General features: G+C 34.8%; 1 protein-coding gene across 1 annotated transcript in view; it reads right to left on the reverse strand.

Annotated features, from left to right (window-relative positions):
• Positions 1 to 428: 428 nt before the first annotated feature.
• LOC123539809 (gamma-2-syntrophin-like) overlaps positions 429 to 19,067 on the reverse strand; it is a 42,352-nt gene continuing 23,713 nt past the window's right edge. The window contains exons 8-14 of the mRNA XM_045324589.2: positions 17,675 to 17,713; positions 17,026 to 17,142; positions 14,437 to 14,508; positions 11,540 to 11,692; positions 8,062 to 8,154; positions 2,563 to 2,673; positions 429 to 2,077 (exon numbers count right to left, since the gene is read on the reverse strand). Coding sequence (XP_045180524.2) covers positions 1,976 to 2,077; positions 2,563 to 2,673; positions 8,062 to 8,154; positions 11,540 to 11,692; positions 14,437 to 14,508; positions 17,026 to 17,142; positions 17,675 to 17,713 — 687 coding nt within the window. The 3' untranslated portion in view covers positions 429 to 1,975. The remainder of the gene's footprint in view (positions 2,078 to 2,562; positions 2,674 to 8,061; positions 8,155 to 11,539; positions 11,693 to 14,436; positions 14,509 to 17,025; positions 17,143 to 17,674; positions 17,714 to 19,067) is intronic.

Here is a 19,067-nt window from a genome sequence, read left to right on the forward strand (position 1 = left end):
CTCGAATATTAATGATTTCACAGTTTACGAGTCTACATTAATACTGCTGATTTTGAAATTATTAAATAGACCAATTTTATACAGAGACATAGAGACCCGTAAATACAGTAGTTCCTTATATGGCAAAAATTATTTTTAAGTCATGCAGCAATACCATTCAAATCTATACGTATCTATGTGATACATTTGAGCCGTGCCATGAGAAAACCAACATAGTGGGTATGCGACCAGCATGGATCCAGACCAGCCTGCGCATCCGCGCAGTCTGGTCAGGCTCCATGCTGTTCGCTTTTAAAGCCTATTGGAATTGGAGAAACTGTTAGCGAACAGCATGGAGCCTGACCAGACTGCGCGGATGCGCAGGCTGGTCTGGATCCATGCTGGTCGCATACCCACTATGTTGATTTTCTCATGGCACGGCTCATTTTATCTTCATGTCCATTTATAATAAACAGTACGACACCTGAGTGGCAAATTATGATTTCACCTCGATTCTAATACATTACCAAGGATTTTAAAGTACATTCTTGACAACATCCATTAAGTATTCGCCTGTTTTCTTTTGTTTTCTTTTCCAGTCTGCATCTATGCCGTTTGATAAAATTAAGTAATAATTGTGATGTCAGAAAAATAAACTGTTGTTTAATAACACAGTTTTCAGCCTTCTATATTTAACAGAACTAGAAATTTGTCACAGACATGGATACACCCGCAACATGAGATAGGTCACAGACATAAGTCATTTATAGGAACAACTAAGGGAAGTTAATCTTTTAAAATAAAATCACAAGTCCACACAAAAATCCTTTCCAGGTAGAGATAGGTTAAAATACTTCACTACACATGGTCTATCCATGCTTATCATATGTGTGAAATCATTTTGAAATTGGACCATGCGTTTTGTTATGGCCCGGACACGAACACAACCCTTTCCCGAACACATACACAAACGCACATACACGGAGAGGGGTAACACTATATTCCACCCCCTATTTTATGGCGGGGGCATAAAAATGAACATCATGTAACAGTATGACACCAGACAGTGTAACCATATAGCACCACACAGTGTGTAACAGTATGACACCAGACAGTGTAACCGTATAGCATCACACAGTGTGTAACAGTACGACACCAGACAGTGTAACCATATAGCACCACACAGTGTGTAACAGTACGACACCAGACAGTGTAACAGTATAGCACCACACAGTGTGTAACAGTACGACACCAGACAGTGTAACCGTATAGCACCACACAGTGTGTAACAGTACGACACCAGACAGTGTAACCGTATAGCACCACTCAGTGTGTTAATGTGAGAATACTGTTTGATAAATTATTCAGTTCAAACATAGTGCAGTATCTTGACACATTACCTTTTACATGTTTTATATGTCACTGTAAAGAATTACTCAGCCTCTTTATCTCCATTTTCTGCCATTTTTGCAACAGTGAAATGTCGATTTTTTAAAAGTTTTTGCGGGTCAAATTACTGTGATTTTATACAGATATCTACCCATATCACAAAGAAATTGTCTGCAAAGAAGTAATTAAAGGAATATATCTGATAACGGGATCTTCTAATAAATGGGTAAATGCAGCATGCAATAATATTTCTTATCCCTTCTTTAATGTATAAATATACATTGTAACCAGCATGTCCTAAAATGCAACATTACAAAACTTCCAAGTTTATAAAACTGACACAGACAATAGTCTAAGAATGCAACTCTGCCATTGGTTAATTTCAAATTTAAGCTCATAAACAGCCAATCAGATGCTTGAGTTTCAGCAGTTTAAGACTGGTCTGCAAACTCAAGTTTTATAACCAAGGACCAAAATTTTTCATAATAAACATCTATTCATTTCATATAAATCACATATTTGCTTTGCGGTAAATCTAGTCCATTGGTCTTCTCTATAACTGTTTGCATGTTTGACTAAATGTTTGACTATAATATGTTTGGCTGAATCACATGTTTGCAAGGAAGGACGGATCTACGGATGCTAATTTGGCAGACAGGAATGAATGTATACAATACAACAACAACTGTAGGCTGGAACACTCCACTTTCTGAAATCAGAAAATAAAGAGTTTTCATTTGAATCAGAATTGGAATTTGTTTTCAATTAGAAATACAATCAAGCAGGTGTTCACTGTTTGAAAGATGGAATATAATCTAATGACTAAACCATGTAAAGCTAGAACAGATAGTCCCAGTTTGCTAGTTTTACAATTTATGGAAATCTTCTAATCTTCTTTTCTTTATCTGAAACTGATCCCTACACTAATATATTTCTGATAAGCAAGATCACTTGTAGCAAAGACTTGATCAGATCACAGAGAGGTATATTTTCTACGTCTATGAATGTGGAAGGTTTATGATTATTTGAGGTTAAAATGACAGTAAATGTTATGATATTATTGCCAGTTAAATGGAAATAATATCAAACTGAACATAAAAAAAATTAATGAAAATCGTGATTATGAGAAGGTAATGATGTAACCAGACAGATCTAAAACTGCGACCAAGGTCAAGGTTACATTCTCATACTTACTTTTGTTTCGGTTTGACCCTCTTTATCAGAAGAAAAATGCAGTTTTAAAGTCTGTTTGCCATCATCTGATGATCCTTTTAATCTTGAAAACTTGTATGTCCATAAATATGTCTGTAACAGAATGACAGTCTCGCATCAGCTCATAACAAAAGTATCTCTATATTTGACAGTATTTACCCATCAAACATATAGATGACAGGTAAGAAATTAATAACTTACAAGAATTTATATGGTACTTAAAATTAGCTCATGGTTATAGTTTTCCCAGAAGACATAATGGATGTAAAATGCATGACTGTGTGTTCCAGCTAAGCATCTTTTTCAACTATATTTCTATCATGAACACAATGATTGTTTTTCAACAATATATCATCCAAAAATATCTACGTCAGTTCAGGTAGATGTATTAAAAAATATATAAGAAATTCTCTATAAACTTACAACATGTACAATGTATTTATAAATGTACCTCTTCTCATTTATATTTTAAGTCGGTCACACATTAAACCGGAATCCACCTAAAAACCGGAATACACTTTGCATAACCGGAATACACCTGTATTTTTTAATTTAAAGGTATTTTTGAAGTGTTTTTGATATAATTCAATCATATTTATCATAAATAATTAATATACGAAAGGAAAATAAAATACGTTCGCGCAAAATGATTTTATACGAGATTGAAGTTCGGCGTCCGCGCCGGAAATTTCCATAACCGAAATACACCCGTATTTCATTAATAAATGGTATTTTTGTAGGGGCTATTGCAGAAAACATTCGAGTATAATATAAATAATTAGTTTACAAAATGAAAATGAAATACTTAAACGCAAAACGATTTTATACGAGTTTGAAATTCGGCGAGCTTACGGAAATGTTGTACGCTTACGTCGCTATGACTAGATACCGGAATGTTGATTATTGGAAATTAGTTAACAGTTTCTTCACATTTCATTTAAATAAATGAAAAAAGAAAATAATTTATGATTAAAAAAATATCGATATTCAATTTATAAATGAATTATAGACAAAATACGGGTCATGACATAACCGCGCTGATCGGAAAGGGCTTAACATGATCGGAAAGGGCTTGTCACATGTTTATTATTTGAAATTATTAATTGTTTCGTCATATTTCATTCAACAAATAAAAAAGAAAATAAATTAGGAATTATAAAATAGCAATTTTCGATTCCTAAATGAATTATAGACAAAATACGAGTGGCATAAACCGCGCTGATCGGAAAGGACATAACGTGTTTACTATTGAAAATTATTTAATTATTTCTTTAGATTTCGTATAACAAATAAGAAAGAAAATAAACTGAGAAAAAATATCAATATTCGATTTTTAAATGAATTGTATACAAAACACATGTCAGTGCATAAACCGCGCTGATCGGAAAGGACCGGCCATATGTTTATTGGAATAATTGAATTATTTCCTCAGAATTAATTTGATAATTTAACATGTTTAAGAAGAAAATATATTTTGAAAAATCAGTTTTCAAAAGAATTTTATCATGTTTATTATAAATATAAAAACGTTTACTGCGTTCATTGCCATAGCACAATTAATATCCTTTGAATATATGCGGCGTAACAAACACGTGTCTCTGATTAGTCCTGATTGGATTATCACACCTATTGATTATCAGTTAATCAGTATATTTGAAAGCACACACAAGTGACATGTGACAAATTATGTCTAACGAGGGAAGTGCAGTTAAATATGATAAGCTTTATTGAATTTCATTTAATTGTCGATATTATTGCAAATTGAAAAATTGAGGAAAAACAGGTACAAGATTCAATATTTTATTGGCATAAACAAATAAATGTTCATCGCCAATATACAGTATAATTTTTATTTTTGCACATGAAAAGCTTATAAAGCCATATACATATATGCTTTAAGGTATCAACACTTATTCAATGTTTTGCTAAAACAGCGATGAATTGTAGATTTAATCATACATTGGCCTAAATTTTTTTACGAGTTCACATTCCAGATACACTATAGACGGCACATTTATATATTAATGCATATTGCCCTTGGTATGATTTTCCAGGCGTGTAACGTAACTGTCACCAAATATAGAGGAAGCCATTTTTCGAATACTGAAATCTGTCTATGGTTTATATATTATATTATTAAATGAGGCATATTTACTCAACGGCAGATTATTTTGACAACGAAAAGCCGTAAAAACATCCTTAACTTTCTTAAATATTTTGATTGATACTATAGCAATCAGTGTCCACTCAACAGGCTCAAGTTGTTGATTGACAGGTGACACTCGAATAACATGCCTGTTCGTTATTAACAATTATAAGGTACTTTTAACAGAACGATAAGCAATAAGTTTTAAAAGTATATTTCAAGAATATTGGTTATTATTAAACTTCAGTAAATAAAGAGTGGTCTGAAAGAGAGAAAAAAAAACACGATGATCTTAACAACTCTGAATTTATATAAGTATCATTATTTCTTCATTCATGGCGATAAAATAATTCCTCTGTTACCTGAAATATGTCATAAAGGAATATTATATTAAAGCATATAAAAATATTTTGAAATAATTTGAACTAAAAAATTGAAACTTGAAAGAAATTTACCTACCTAAGTTGAAAGCTAACAAAATTATGGCGATTGTGGTTCATCCACCAGTGCGCAAATTTCCCGTGCGCACAACAAATTTTCAACCTCGTATAAAAAAGTTTTGCGCGTCTTAATTTGCTTTTGTAAATTAGTTATTCATTTTAGATACGATTTAATTCTGTCATAAACCCTAAAAATACGATTTATTAAAGAAATACGGGTGTATATTAGAGAATTTTAGGACATGGAAATTCATTCACGAATGCGCAAATTTTCAGTGCGCACGTTGATTTTCAATCGTGTACAAGACGTAATGCGCAAAAGTATTTTAATATCCTTTTGAAAATTAATTATTTATGATAAATGTTTGAATTCAGTCATAAACCACTTAAAAAATACCATTTGCTGAAGAAATAAGGGTGTATTTCGGTTATGGTAATTGCCCGAGCGGCCGCCAAATATCAATCTCGTATATATTGTTTTGTGTTAAGTATTTTATTTTCCTTTTGTAAACTTACTGTTTATATTAATTTAAACACGGATGATTTCTAAGAAAAAAACACTACAAAATACCATTTATTAATAAAATACGGGTGTATTTCGGTTATGGAAATTTCCGGCGCGGACGCCGAACTTCAATCTCGTATAAAATCATTTTGCGTGAACGTATTTTATTTTCCTTTCGTATATTAATTATTTATGATAAATATGATTGAATTATATCAAAAACACTTCAAAAATACCTTTAAATTAAAAAATACAGGTGTATTCCGGTTATGCAAAGTGTATTCCGGTGTATTCCGGTTTTTAGGTGGATTCCGGTTTAATGTGTGACCCTTTTAAGTACTGTTGAATAATATTCATTTCGTACAAAAAGAAGTTGACAATGTTCAATTCTGTTGAATGTTGATTTCTTAAGAAAAAGGATTTATATATTCAAAAGCTTGCTACAGTAAAAATTATATTATTTATTTTATTTTGTTGGGTTTAACGTCGCACCGACACAATTGTAGGTCATATGGCGACTTTAAAAAAAAAAAAAAAAAAAAAAAAAAATTATATTAGATTCACAGTAATGGCTGTTGCCAAAGTTGTATCCTAGAACAATACGTTAAAGTTCTCTATATTTCTTTGAATTCCAAGTAACTTAAAGGCATTAATTTTGATACTCTGTTCCGAAAAAGTCTTATCAAATGACAGTCAACAAAGAAGTGTTCTAAATTGTCTGGCATTTTGCAAATTCTACAATTAGGATTTTCGTTAATTTTCCAACTACACAAGTTTTAACCATTGGCAATGATATTACCAGTATTAACCAATTTGTATGGAAACTGTCTGTATCTATTATCAATAGACATATTCACTAGTGAGTAAAGTTTGATCCATGGTATTTTGAAACCAAACTTAGTTTCCCAAAATGAATGCAAGTATGGTTTCGAGATTCTTTTTTCCAAAAGTATATTGACATTGTCTACTTGTATCAGTTTGCCAAGGTCCAGTCTTTTAGTGCCTAACTGGAATATCATACCATACCAGAGACATACAACATGAAATGCCCACCGGTCAAATAATACTGACACTGTGCTGACCTTTCCTAGAGCATACAGCTGACTGACTGGAATATCATACCAGAGACATACAACATGAAATGCCCACCGGTCAAATAATACTGAAACTGCGCTGACCTTTCCTAGAACTATCCTCTTAATGCTGAGCATCAAGTGAGGAAGCTCCTAGTACCATTTTTCAGGTCTTTGGTACGATGGGACCAGGGAGCGAACCCACAATCTCCAGCACTTAGAGCTGGCACTCGACAACTAAACTACAAAGGTACTGCACATACAATGAAACAAAATCAGATCATCTTTTTTAATCAAAACTGTTAAAGGTGCATTCCATAGTTCGATTGATTTTGGTGAAGAAAAAAAGTTATTTTTGATTCAGGTGGTCAAATTATAACTTTCAATCCTGACGCACTGATAAAGGATATAATGAGTATACTTTTTGATATACTAACGGACTTTTGACAAACTGTCGTCGACGACACTTAGTGATTGTATGAATAACACAGCAGACCTTTAGAAAAATCAATTTTTTCTAACCAAAATCTTTATGAGATTTGAAATAAGGATTATTTACATAAATACATTATATCATTCTTGGATATCAGTTTACTTTCGATTTCACTATATCTTAAGTTCTCCATAGAAAATAAGCTGTTACAAAGTAACGGAATAAAATCTAAACAAATTGCCTAGTCTGATACCATGATCTAACATTTTGTTGAATGTTGAAAATGACTTCAGTATTATGGATAGTAACTTTAATAGTATGTACAATTATTTAAGCAAATCTGTACACAGATGTACAGAGAACAAATGCCATATATCGTTAAAAGAACAAACATGTAATGAACTGGACGTACTTGATAGTCCAACAGAAAATGAAGTCAAAACATGTAATGTTTATCTAAGAAATTTTGCTGTTGTTCTGTTAGTTTTTTTTTATAACACCAGCACACTTCATAGCATATGACATCTAAGTGTGCAGACTCATTGCTAGATCCACCAATGTTCAACAAGCAAGCTCGATGGGTTCCCCATATTAAAGCACTCTATACTGCAAGTAGGGTCTCAAACTCGCAGGGGCAAGAATGACTTATTAGTAACAACTTAACAAAGCTCTCATAAATGCAAACAAGTTCACAAAATAAAACAGCCTAACCAAATACCAAGGTCCAAGATAATAAAACTGAGAAAAATGGTGACCAGTCTTAGAATGATGCTTTTTCATTGGTCAATTTCAAAAATGTGCTTCGAAACAGCCAATCAAATGCTAGAGTATGAAGACTGGTATCCAAATTCAAGTTTATATCAATGGATCCTGGTAATACATACCTTAGTTTCACTGTCATACAATGAAAAACCAACATCAATATCTAGTGTTAGGCCTGATAAACGTCCATGGTGTACACAGCCAAACGTTTTAGACTGAAAATTAAACAGAAATACAATTTGAAACTTGATCACTTAAAGCTATTTAAACACATCAATCATAACCTGGGAGAAACAAGATTCTAATAACAACCAGGTAACATTGTCATTTTCATTGTAGTATATATAATATACTTTCTAAATTTACTTAAAACTGAACTATATCCTTCTCTTTTTTTATTGGATTTTAACAGTATTTCAAAATATGGCAGTCAGTTCTGTTATCAGTTTTTCTATTATTTAAGTGCAATACACATGAATTAGTCTTAATCATGAGAGGTCATGAAATGTGCAACACATGTTTGGGTTTGATGTTGCTAATTTCTGCCCTGTCATCTACTGTGTGACTGGACAGTCAAACCAGGGCTTCGGAAATTTGCCGGTTTGTCGGTTCTGGACCGAATTTTGACTTTTCAGACCGATTCGTGAAGTGAAAAAACGAAAAAAATCGGTCCCGTAAAAATGGAGAAAAGTATAAATTTCGGTCTGATATCTCAACACACGATCACCTGCCAAGTATGAAATTGTTGGTCGCACCTTCAGATAATCAATAAACGTGTCAATCGGTCTGATTGTCACTTTGATAATCGGTCCGTAATTAGCGCGTGACGCAATCAGTGCTCGCGCGGCACATCCTTTAATGTTTGCCGACTGCGGTGTAATAAATATTTTCGACTGGTTTCCTAACGTTTCTGACTGGATCCAAATCATTTCGACGGGATCCACTTCTTTTATTTAGAATCCGACGGATGGTTTATTTCAAAAGGCTATGTTTGATCACGGTAACAAACAAATGGTCGCTGCATTTAATCAAAGAGCTATAATTGTACATTATAGGTCTTTGATTGAATGAGACATCACACGGAAAACCGATAAAAATAATTTTTATAATTACTTGATTTGAAAAAAATACATGATTCATTTGTTGGGGCTCCAGTTGAAACAAATGCAGAAAATCGTCTTTGCAACCCGACTGTACAAAAAAGAAAAAAATGGACGGGCAACCACGAATGATAAAGAAAACCGGAGTGGCACTGTTTATCAAATCGGTCTTTTAAAAAACGTTTCAAAATGAAATTTTGTTTACATCAGAAGAGCATATAACTTTATAAAATGTAGTTGCTTATTGAAGTACAACGTAAGTGAAATGAAATATCCGTGGCCAACCCGCGTGACGTTTTGGTACTATACATGCGGGAAATTCGATCTCAGCGTTCAAATAACGTACACATTCGGTCCGCGGCAGAGTATTCTTTAAATGCTGAGGCTGTTTAGCAGAGAATATGTGTCGTGTAACTCACTTTGACGCATTGTATTTTATAGAATTCCATCAAAGAATGAGGAAACATCACAAAGTATCTGCCGTGTATACGGTAGCGAAGTCACGTGCGTTGGCTTTTAGACTAGTTACGCACACGGTGTCAATGCCTCGTATTATCTCGGAAAAACATCGAAATTTAAACAAAGTAACGATCACAAATAACACTGAATAACTGTCTTCACTGCATGGTAACGCGTGGTAACTGGTAACTCAGTTTTAATGCATGACATGCTTATTTCTTTACCCTATCACGTTTTACAAAATATGTAATATTGGGAATGCGGTGGGTGCGGTAGCGCCGATGTCAGGATTTTCGTTTCGGACCGATTGAGTTATCAAAATTTCCGGAGCCCTGAGTCAAACTGTGTGTACATTTGTATATCCGAGAACACCCACATAGTTCACACATTTCTATGGCTATTGCCTGTAGTCTTCAACAAACTTGGGACATTTATTGCTTCAAAAGCCCATATTGCCATTATTACTGTTACAGGTGGTGAAAAATGACTAACAGTGAAATAATTATTTTAATGGATTTTGTGGAGAAATAATCCTAATGAATTTTGTGGGGAACTAGTTCTAATGGATTTTGTGGGGAATTAATTCCTATGGGTTTTGCAGGGAATTAATTCCTAATGGATTTTGTGGAGAACTAATTCCTATGGATTTTGCAGAAAACTAATTCCTATGGATTTTGTGGGGAACCAATTCTAATGGATTTTGTGGAGAATTAATTCCTATAGATTTTGTGGGAAATTAATTCCTATGAAATATGTGGGGGAATTAATTCTAATGGATTTTGTGGGGAACTAGTTCAAATGGATTTTGTGGGGAACTGATTCTAATGGATTTTGTGGGGAATTAATTTCTATGGGTTTTGCGGGGAATTAAATCCTAATGGATTTTGCAGAGAACTAATTCTTATGGATTTTATGGACAACTAATTCCTACGGATTTTGTGGGGAACCAATTCTAATGGATTGTGTGGAGAACTAATTCCTATGGCTTTTGCGGGGAACTATTTAAAATGGATTTTGTGGGGAATTAATTCCGATGGATTTTGTGGAGAACTAATTCCTATGGATTTTGTGGGGAACTAATTCTAATGGATTTTGTTGGGAACTATTTCAAATGGATTTTGTGGGGAATTTATTCCTATGGATTTTGCAGGGAACTAATTCCTATGGATTTTGTGGGGAACTATTCTAATGGATTTTGTTGGGAATTTATTCCTATGGATTTTTGGGAGAACTAATTCTAATCCATTTTGTGGGTTATTAATTCCTATTAATTTTGTGGGGAACTTATTCTAATAAATGTAAAATTTTCATTCAAAGTTTGAAATCCACTAATACATCCCCTATGAAATAGCTATTTTGCTCAAAACCATTAAATTTTGTGCCAACAAAATGAAATGATCTTATAGTTTTGTCTTGTATCAAATCATTTCATATTCTAACATGACCAGCTAATAACATGTAGAGCAAAATCTATCTTGGGTTATTCTGCAAAAAACCTTGAACTTTGCTGCGCATGCACCGTGTTCTGGCCAAATGCAGCTGCGTAGCATGCAGTTGTAATGTACGTTTGATGAATACACTCCTCTGATTCTTGTCAAGTGTTATTTGAAGTAAGTCATGTTAGAATCAAAATGATAAATATCTAAATCAGGTTCATCGCAGAATAACCCTCGTTTGTTGTTCTTATGCTTCGACCTTCGTGATATAAGCATATGCCTAAGAACTCCAAACTTAGGTTATTCTATGATAAACCTAATTTTGATACTTATTATTTCTTAAATAACTACCTCAACTGTGGACAGAATTTGCAATCATTAAAATGACAGAATTTGTTCTGTCCTTCTAAGCCAAAACGACTGAAAAGAACGACTGGTTCCGTATGTCCAGTTGAACACTTAACAGCTATATCCCAGTAACAACAAAAATGTTGTTCCTATAGTAGACTTTCACTTATCTGTCTTTTTTGAACAGGACAGTTACATCTAATGCAGCTTCTGCATTGTCTGGTTTTCAAGTGTCACCAACAAACATATTAAAATACCTTTAATTTGGTAACAGCAGAGTGGTTGGTTCTATACCATGCTTTTTCAAGCTGTAGAAGATCTGATCTACTTTCTAAGGTCAGGTAGATGGTTTCCTTGCTGCATGTCTGTATGGAACAACAATGCTGCTTATCATCCAACAACTCAGAATCCTGAAACAACAAGGGAGGTAACTGTTTACTCCTGGGATGACAGGATCCTGAAACAACAAGGGAGGTAACTGTACACTCCTGGGCTAGTAGAATCCTGAAAGAACAAGGGAGTAAATTGCATACTGGCAAAAGCCTGAAAGAACAAGGGAAGTAACTGTAAACTTCTGGGATGACAGAATCCTGAAAGAACAAGGGAGGTAACTGTATACTCCTGGGATGGCAGAATCCTGAAACAACAAGGGAGTAAATTGCATACTGGCAAAAGCCTGAAAGAACAAGGGAAGTAACTGTAAACTTCTGGGATGGCAGAATCCTGAAAGAACAAGGGAGGTAACTGTACACTCTTGGGCTAGTAGAATCCTGAAACAAAAAGGGAGTAAATTGCATACTGGCAAAAGCCTGAAAGAACAAGGGAAGTAACTATAAACTTCTGGGATGGCAGAATCCTGAAAGAACAAGGGAGGTAACTGTTTACCCCTGGGATGGCAGAATCCTGAAACAACATGAGAGTAAATTGCATACTGGCAAAAGCCTGAAAGAACAAGGGAAGTAACTGTATGTTCCTGAGATGGCAGAATCTTGAAATAACAAGGGAAGTACTGTAAATTCCTGGGATGTCAGAATCCTGAAATCAAATGGGAGTAAATTGCATACTGGCAGAATCTTGAAACAACAAGGGAAGTAACTGTATATTCCCAAGATTGCCAAATCTTGAAACAAAAAGGGAATTAACCCCGAGATGGCAGAACCTGAATTAACAAGGGAGATAATTGTATACTCCTGGGATGGCAGAATCCTGAAACAACATGGGGGTTAAATGCACATTCATTGCATAGCAAAATCCTGAAACAACAAGGGAGGTAACTGTATATTCCTGGAATGGCAAAATCCTAAAAAACATGGGAGACAACTGTATATTCCTTATATAGAACAAGGGAATTAACTTTAATATAACGGGTATTTTTCACCTGCTGATATTTTTTACTACTGAATCAGATTCATAAATATTGGCCTCGTATAAATTTGCCATGTAAAGTCAAGTAAACCGGTAGACCTTGTGATTTCATAAATTTTAAAATCGTATATTATAATAAAATCATGTGTTTTTACCGCAAATCCGTAAACTTTTACAGCAGTAAAAATAACACGTTATACAATATTTCTGGAAGGTTAAATCCTGAAATGACAATGGAGTTAACTGTTAATTCCTTGGATGGCAAAAACATGAAACAATTGATTCAATTGTACATTCCTTTTGATGGCATATTTTAGAAACAACAAGGAAACGAATGGTATATTCTTGAGACATATGGAGAAATGTGCCTCTTTGAGGTGTGATAAACCGAAGAAAATGACTGTACAGTCGACACTGTATTTAGAGACCACCAAAGGGACTGCTAAGAAGTGGTCTCTTAATGGAATGGTCTCTTAATGAATTTCAGTCAGATGAATAGGAAAGTTATTTTTAACAGTTACTGTTAATGTATTTATTATGAACATACATGTATGATTTCAAAATCTGTTTTAACATCATAAACACTTTTCCAAGTCCATAAACCGTGAAAATTATGGTTTCATTAAAACATAAATTAACAAATTTTTGAAGTCCTGAAAAAATTAGTCTCCCAAAATAATAATGATTCCACTGTAAATTGCTCATTTTATATATAAAGGTAAACTGACTGCATTTTACAACTTGCAAACTAGATACAGATGGATAAAGGTAAACTGACTGCATTTTACAACTTGCAAACTAGATACAGCTGTATAAAGGTAAACTGACTGCATTTTACAACTTGCAAACTAGATACAGCTGTATAAAGGTAAACTGACTGCATTTTACAACTTGCAAACTAGATACAGATGGATAAAGGTAAACTGACTGCATTTTACAACTTGCAAACTAGATACAGCTGGATAAAGGTAAACTGACTGCATTTTACAACTTGCAAACTAGATACAGCTGGATAAAGGTAAACTGACTGCATTTTACAACTTGCAAACTAGATACAGCTGGATAAAGGTAAACTGACTGCATTTTACAACTTGCAAACTAGATACAGATGGATAAAGGTAAACTGACTGCATTTTACAACTTGCAAACTAGATACAGCTGGATAAAGGTAAATGACTGCATTTTACAACTTGCAAACTAGATACAGCTGGATAAAGGTAAACTGACTGCATTTTACAACTTACGAACTAGATACAGCTGGATAGAGGTAAACAGCCTGCATTTTACAACTTACAAACTGCATTGTAGATACAGCTGGATAAATGCTTAAATTTGAACATAAGCTTAGATCCTTCCTATTATTCCTGAGAAACACTTTTAGAGATGTGTACGCTGAGACTTTGATATTATCTGTTTTGGTAGAGCACTGATTTCCATCCATGAACTATACTTATATGCACTATTAACCAAACTCTCAAGTAGAGAACTGATTTCCATCCATGAACTATTCTTATATGCACCACTAACAAAAGTCAGACAGTCTACACTATAGCTGAAAAGGCTAATCTCAGTATGGGAGACATTTTTTTTCATGATTTGTGTGGTTTAGTCAACTGAAGTAATTTAAACCTGACAAACAAGTAAAACTGCTATTATATTTAAACATTTTGATTTATGAAATACAAGAATTTATTTTCAAATTAAATACAATGCAGCATTTCTGGTGGACAGGACCAAATTTTATGCATACAGAATTAAACGACTTTATAGTATTTCAATGTCCACTTACCTGAAGAATTTTAAACATGCATTCATACACCTGGAAGACTGTATCACATCTCATCCAATCTCTACTTTGCATCTGTAAATATCAACTAACCAGTTTAACATAATTTTATTTTGTGTTTACAGGAGGTAATGCAGAAAGACATATATCCCAAAAAGGTTATGTTGCCAAGTTACCACTTTGTGAATGCTATGTCTAACTCTTACGTGTCCAGATTTCATTCCTGATTCAACAAAGAAGATTAAACCTGTGATATCATTATGCAAACAAGAGCTGTCTCCATAGGATGACACATGCCCCCGATGGCACTTTAAATGAATAGTTATGGCCGATGTTAGAGTTTAGGACCTTCGACCTACGGAGCTGGGTCTTGCGCGCGACACGTCGTCTTACTGTGTCACACATTCATGCGTAGTTATTTTAAAATCCATGCATGAATGACAAAGATATGGACCGGACACGCCCATCAATGCACTAACATGAAAAATGACCTTTAACGTCTAAGTGTGACCTTGACCTTTGAGCTACGGACCTGGGTCTTGTGCGCGACACGTCGTCTTACTGTGGTTCACATTCATGCCAAGTTATTTGAAAATCCATCCATCGATGACAAAGATATGGACTGGACACGCCCATCAATGCACTATCTTTTAATGTCCAAGTGTGACCTTGACCTTTGAGCTACGGACCTGGGTCTTGCGCACGACACGTCGTCTTACTGTGGTACACATTCATGCCAAGTTATTTGAAAATCCATCCATCAGTGACAAAGATATGGACCGGACACGCCCATCAATGCACTATCCTTTAATGACTAAGTGTGACCTTGACCTTTGAGCTACAGACCTGGGTCTTGCGCACGACACATCGTCTTACTGTGGTACACATTCATGCCAAGTTATTTGAAAATCCATCCATCGATGACAAAGATATGGACCGGACACGAAAAATGCGGACAGACCGACAGACGGTTCAAAAACTATATGCCTCCCTTTGGGGGCATAAAAAAAATCACTGAATGTCACAATGATCATATCAAAGTGTCAAACAGATTAAGGTTCGTGGCACACTATAAAAGAAATCACAGCTTAATATCTGGCAGCAATTGTAAAGGATGTAGATAGTAATCCTTGATGTGTGAGAATCGAAATAATAATTTTCAAACAGTGATTTTCTCTTAAAAAATTATTAAGGTTTCGAAGTAGGCCTTGAGAAACAAAAATCAAACAACACCAAATCATTGACAGAAAGAGTTGTTTGACATGAAAATTGAACAGCATGTAAAAACATGTACATTACTTTACTAAACAAGTGTCAGTATACTGATATAAACTTTGAATTCAATAAAATGACTGCCTATAGGGGCCCCACTTCGGACCTTTAAAAACTCACCTTTTTCAAAGAAAAGAAAACATTTGACCTTGACCTCAGAGCTAAGGGTTAAATCTTGTGCATGACATGTCATCTCATTGCAGGGAACATTTATGCTAAGTAATTTCAAAATCCCTTCATGGCAGAGCTATGAACCAGACATAAAACAGACCGTGTTAAACTTTGACTTCTAAGTGTGAACTTTACCTTGAAGCTAGGGGTACGAGTCTTGTGCAACACACATTGCTTCATTATGGTAAACATTTATGCCAAGTTATTTCAAAATCCATTCATGGATGACAGAGTTATGAACCGGACACGAAACAGACCCTGTTAACCTTTGACTTCTAAGTGTGAACTTGACCTTGGAGCAAGGGGTCAGAGTCCTGCGCAAGGCACATCAACTCCTAATAGTAAACATTTATGCCAAGTTATTTCAAAATCCATTCATGGATGACAGAGTTATGAACCAGACATAAAACAGACCGTGTTAAACTTTGACTTCTAAGTGTGAACTTTACCTTGAAGCTAGGCGTACGAGTCTTGTGCAACACATATTGTCTCATTATGGTAAACATTTATGCCAAGTTATTTCAAAATCCATTTATGGATGACAGAGTTATGAACCGGACACGAAACAGACCCTGTTAACCTTTGACTTCTAAGTGTGAACTTGACCTTGGAGCAAGGGGTCAGAGTCTTGCGCAAGACACATCAACTCCTAATAGTAAACATTTATGCCAAGTTATTTCAAAATCCCTTTATGGATGACAGAGTTACAGCCAGGACAAGAATTTACATGCAGACAAGCACAGACGGACGGACAGTGCGATTTTTAAATGCCCACCTTCAGGGGCATAAACCCCCCCCCCCCCCGAAATTTAAGATATTTTCAAATGATCAGTATAATTTATAAACTTTTCGAATTATTACTGGCTTGTGATTTCCACATATGAGATAACAGTTTATACATTTAGAACTCAGATACAAACTTTTTGAAGGAAAAAAACAACCATTCTGTTTAAATCTTGAACCTTATGAAAAAAAAAATATGTTCATTCGAACTTGACGGGACAGGCAAAATTAGTTTCAGTTTGAGGTAATTCCAAGCTTTGGGACAATATGCAATATTTGTAGGAAATTTGCAAGGACCTGGAAACACGTTCGGATGAATGATGATGTCTGAATTTTCCCAGTTTGAGCAAACAAATTTAAACTTACAGGAGGTACATCAAACAAGTATATATCTGGACCTTTCAAGGCAACAAACTTGGGTCTCCAACCATGTGTGCTGTTGCCAGGACTCCCCCTCTCTTGTGTCCAACCCATATACTGAATCTAAAAGCAAATAACAGCTAAACAGATCAATTGATAGAAAGAATTTAAGTCTATATACAGTGCTGCACCTTTCGTAGACTCAAAATTTTGTTCCCTGAAACTTGGCGGGACAGACAAAATTAGTTCCAGTTTGAGGTAATTCCAAGCACTGGAACAATATGAAACATATAGGAAGTGAATGATGGTGACCTAATTTGTTATATGTTCTTCATTCAATTACCTAAATATTAGAACCACTGAATGTATTTGTTGTTTTTTTTAGTGTATATTTTTCACTGGTATGAAACTGTAAAATTGTTAAATGTTGTAAAAACATGAAATAAAAACCAACCTTGTTTGTTTTGAGAGTATTTAAGATAAAGTATCCTTCACTCATGAAAACTAAATCTTACATTACCACAAGTGGCTACGCTACTCGTAAAAATACTGTATCTGGTGTTAACTCGTGAAAGATGTTTCAATCTTAATCTGAAATAAATAGATATCCTCTATATGAATGTAGCTGCTTTGCATAAAGGGAGACAACTCTTACCTGTTCTTCTGGAAGAAGTAATCTATTCATCATCTTGATCTGGAAAACAAAAAATGGAAAATATTTCTGACTACATATTGATTATCAAAGGTCTAAGTGATGTGGTTTCAGGCAAGAAGATTTTTAAACTTTTTTTCCTATATAAGTCTATGTAAAACTTGGGACCCCCAGGGCAGGGCCATATTTGACCCTAGGGGGATAATTTGAACAATCTTGGTAGAGGACCACTAGATGATACTACATACCAAATATCAAAGCCATAGGCCGTGTGGTTTTGTACAAGAAGATTTTCAAAGTTTTCCCTATATAAGTCCATATAAACCATGTGATCCCCAGGGCAGGGCCATATTTGACCCTAGGGAGATAATTTAAATAATTTTGGTAGAGGACCACTAGATGATGCTACACACCAGATATCAAAGCCCTAGGCCCTGTGGTTTTGAACAAGAAGATTTTTAAAGCTTTTCCTTTCGGTTGCCATGGCATCCAGAGTTCTGCATGGAACTCAATTCTTTAAACAATTTTGAAAGGGAGCCACCAAAGGATCATTCCTAAGAAGTTTGGTGTAATTCTGCCCAGTGGTTTTCAAGAAGATTTCTTTAGAAAATGTTGATGGACAGATGACACACGACGGACATTGAGCAGTCACAAAAGCTCACCATGAGCCTTTGGCTAAGGTGAGCTAAAAAGGGGGCATAATTCATGAAAAGTTGGTGTCAGAGTTATGCACCTTGTGTCACATGATGTAGGTGATAAGGTGGAACAGCTATTTTAAGGCTGAAGCACTTCCATTTAGTAATAACTAAGATATAATGAAAATGCATCAAAATTAACCTTAAATTCTAAGTAAAAGGGGCATAATTCATGAAAAAATGGTGTCAGAGTTATGCACCTTGTGTCACATGACAAGGATGATAAGGTGGAACATCTATTTTAAGTTTGAATCAAATCCATTTAGTAATAATTGAGATATAGATTTCTGGATGCGACGGGACAAAACCGACTCCTATATAGCGCCCCCACCCCCCCTCCTCTCCCAACAGGTTAGGTGGGGGTATATTAAGAGTTCAGCTTAAGCCGGGGCTACGGGGTGTTAGGGGTGTAGCACATTCCATTACTTCTCATGAACAGACAATCAAATCGAGCCTGCTATTATTGTTTTTTTAATTACTTCTCATGGAAAGTCTCGATCAAATCGAGTCTATTATTATTCTTTTTAAATTGCATTCTATGCTTTCAAGGGATCAGTTTACACACTTTATTTATTAATGTTTGTTAAATTATGAGAATTCTGTTAAATGCATGGCAGGTTTTCTTTTTTATTCATTCAATGTAATGTTTTGTCCAGCAGCTTTGGCTTATTGGCATATCCCTATCAGAACAGACAGGGTAT

This window comes from Mercenaria mercenaria, chromosome 16, assembly GCF_021730395.1.
Source record: "Mercenaria mercenaria strain notata chromosome 16, MADL_Memer_1, whole genome shotgun sequence".
NCBI lineage: Eukaryota > Metazoa > Mollusca > Bivalvia > Venerida > Veneridae > Mercenaria > Mercenaria mercenaria.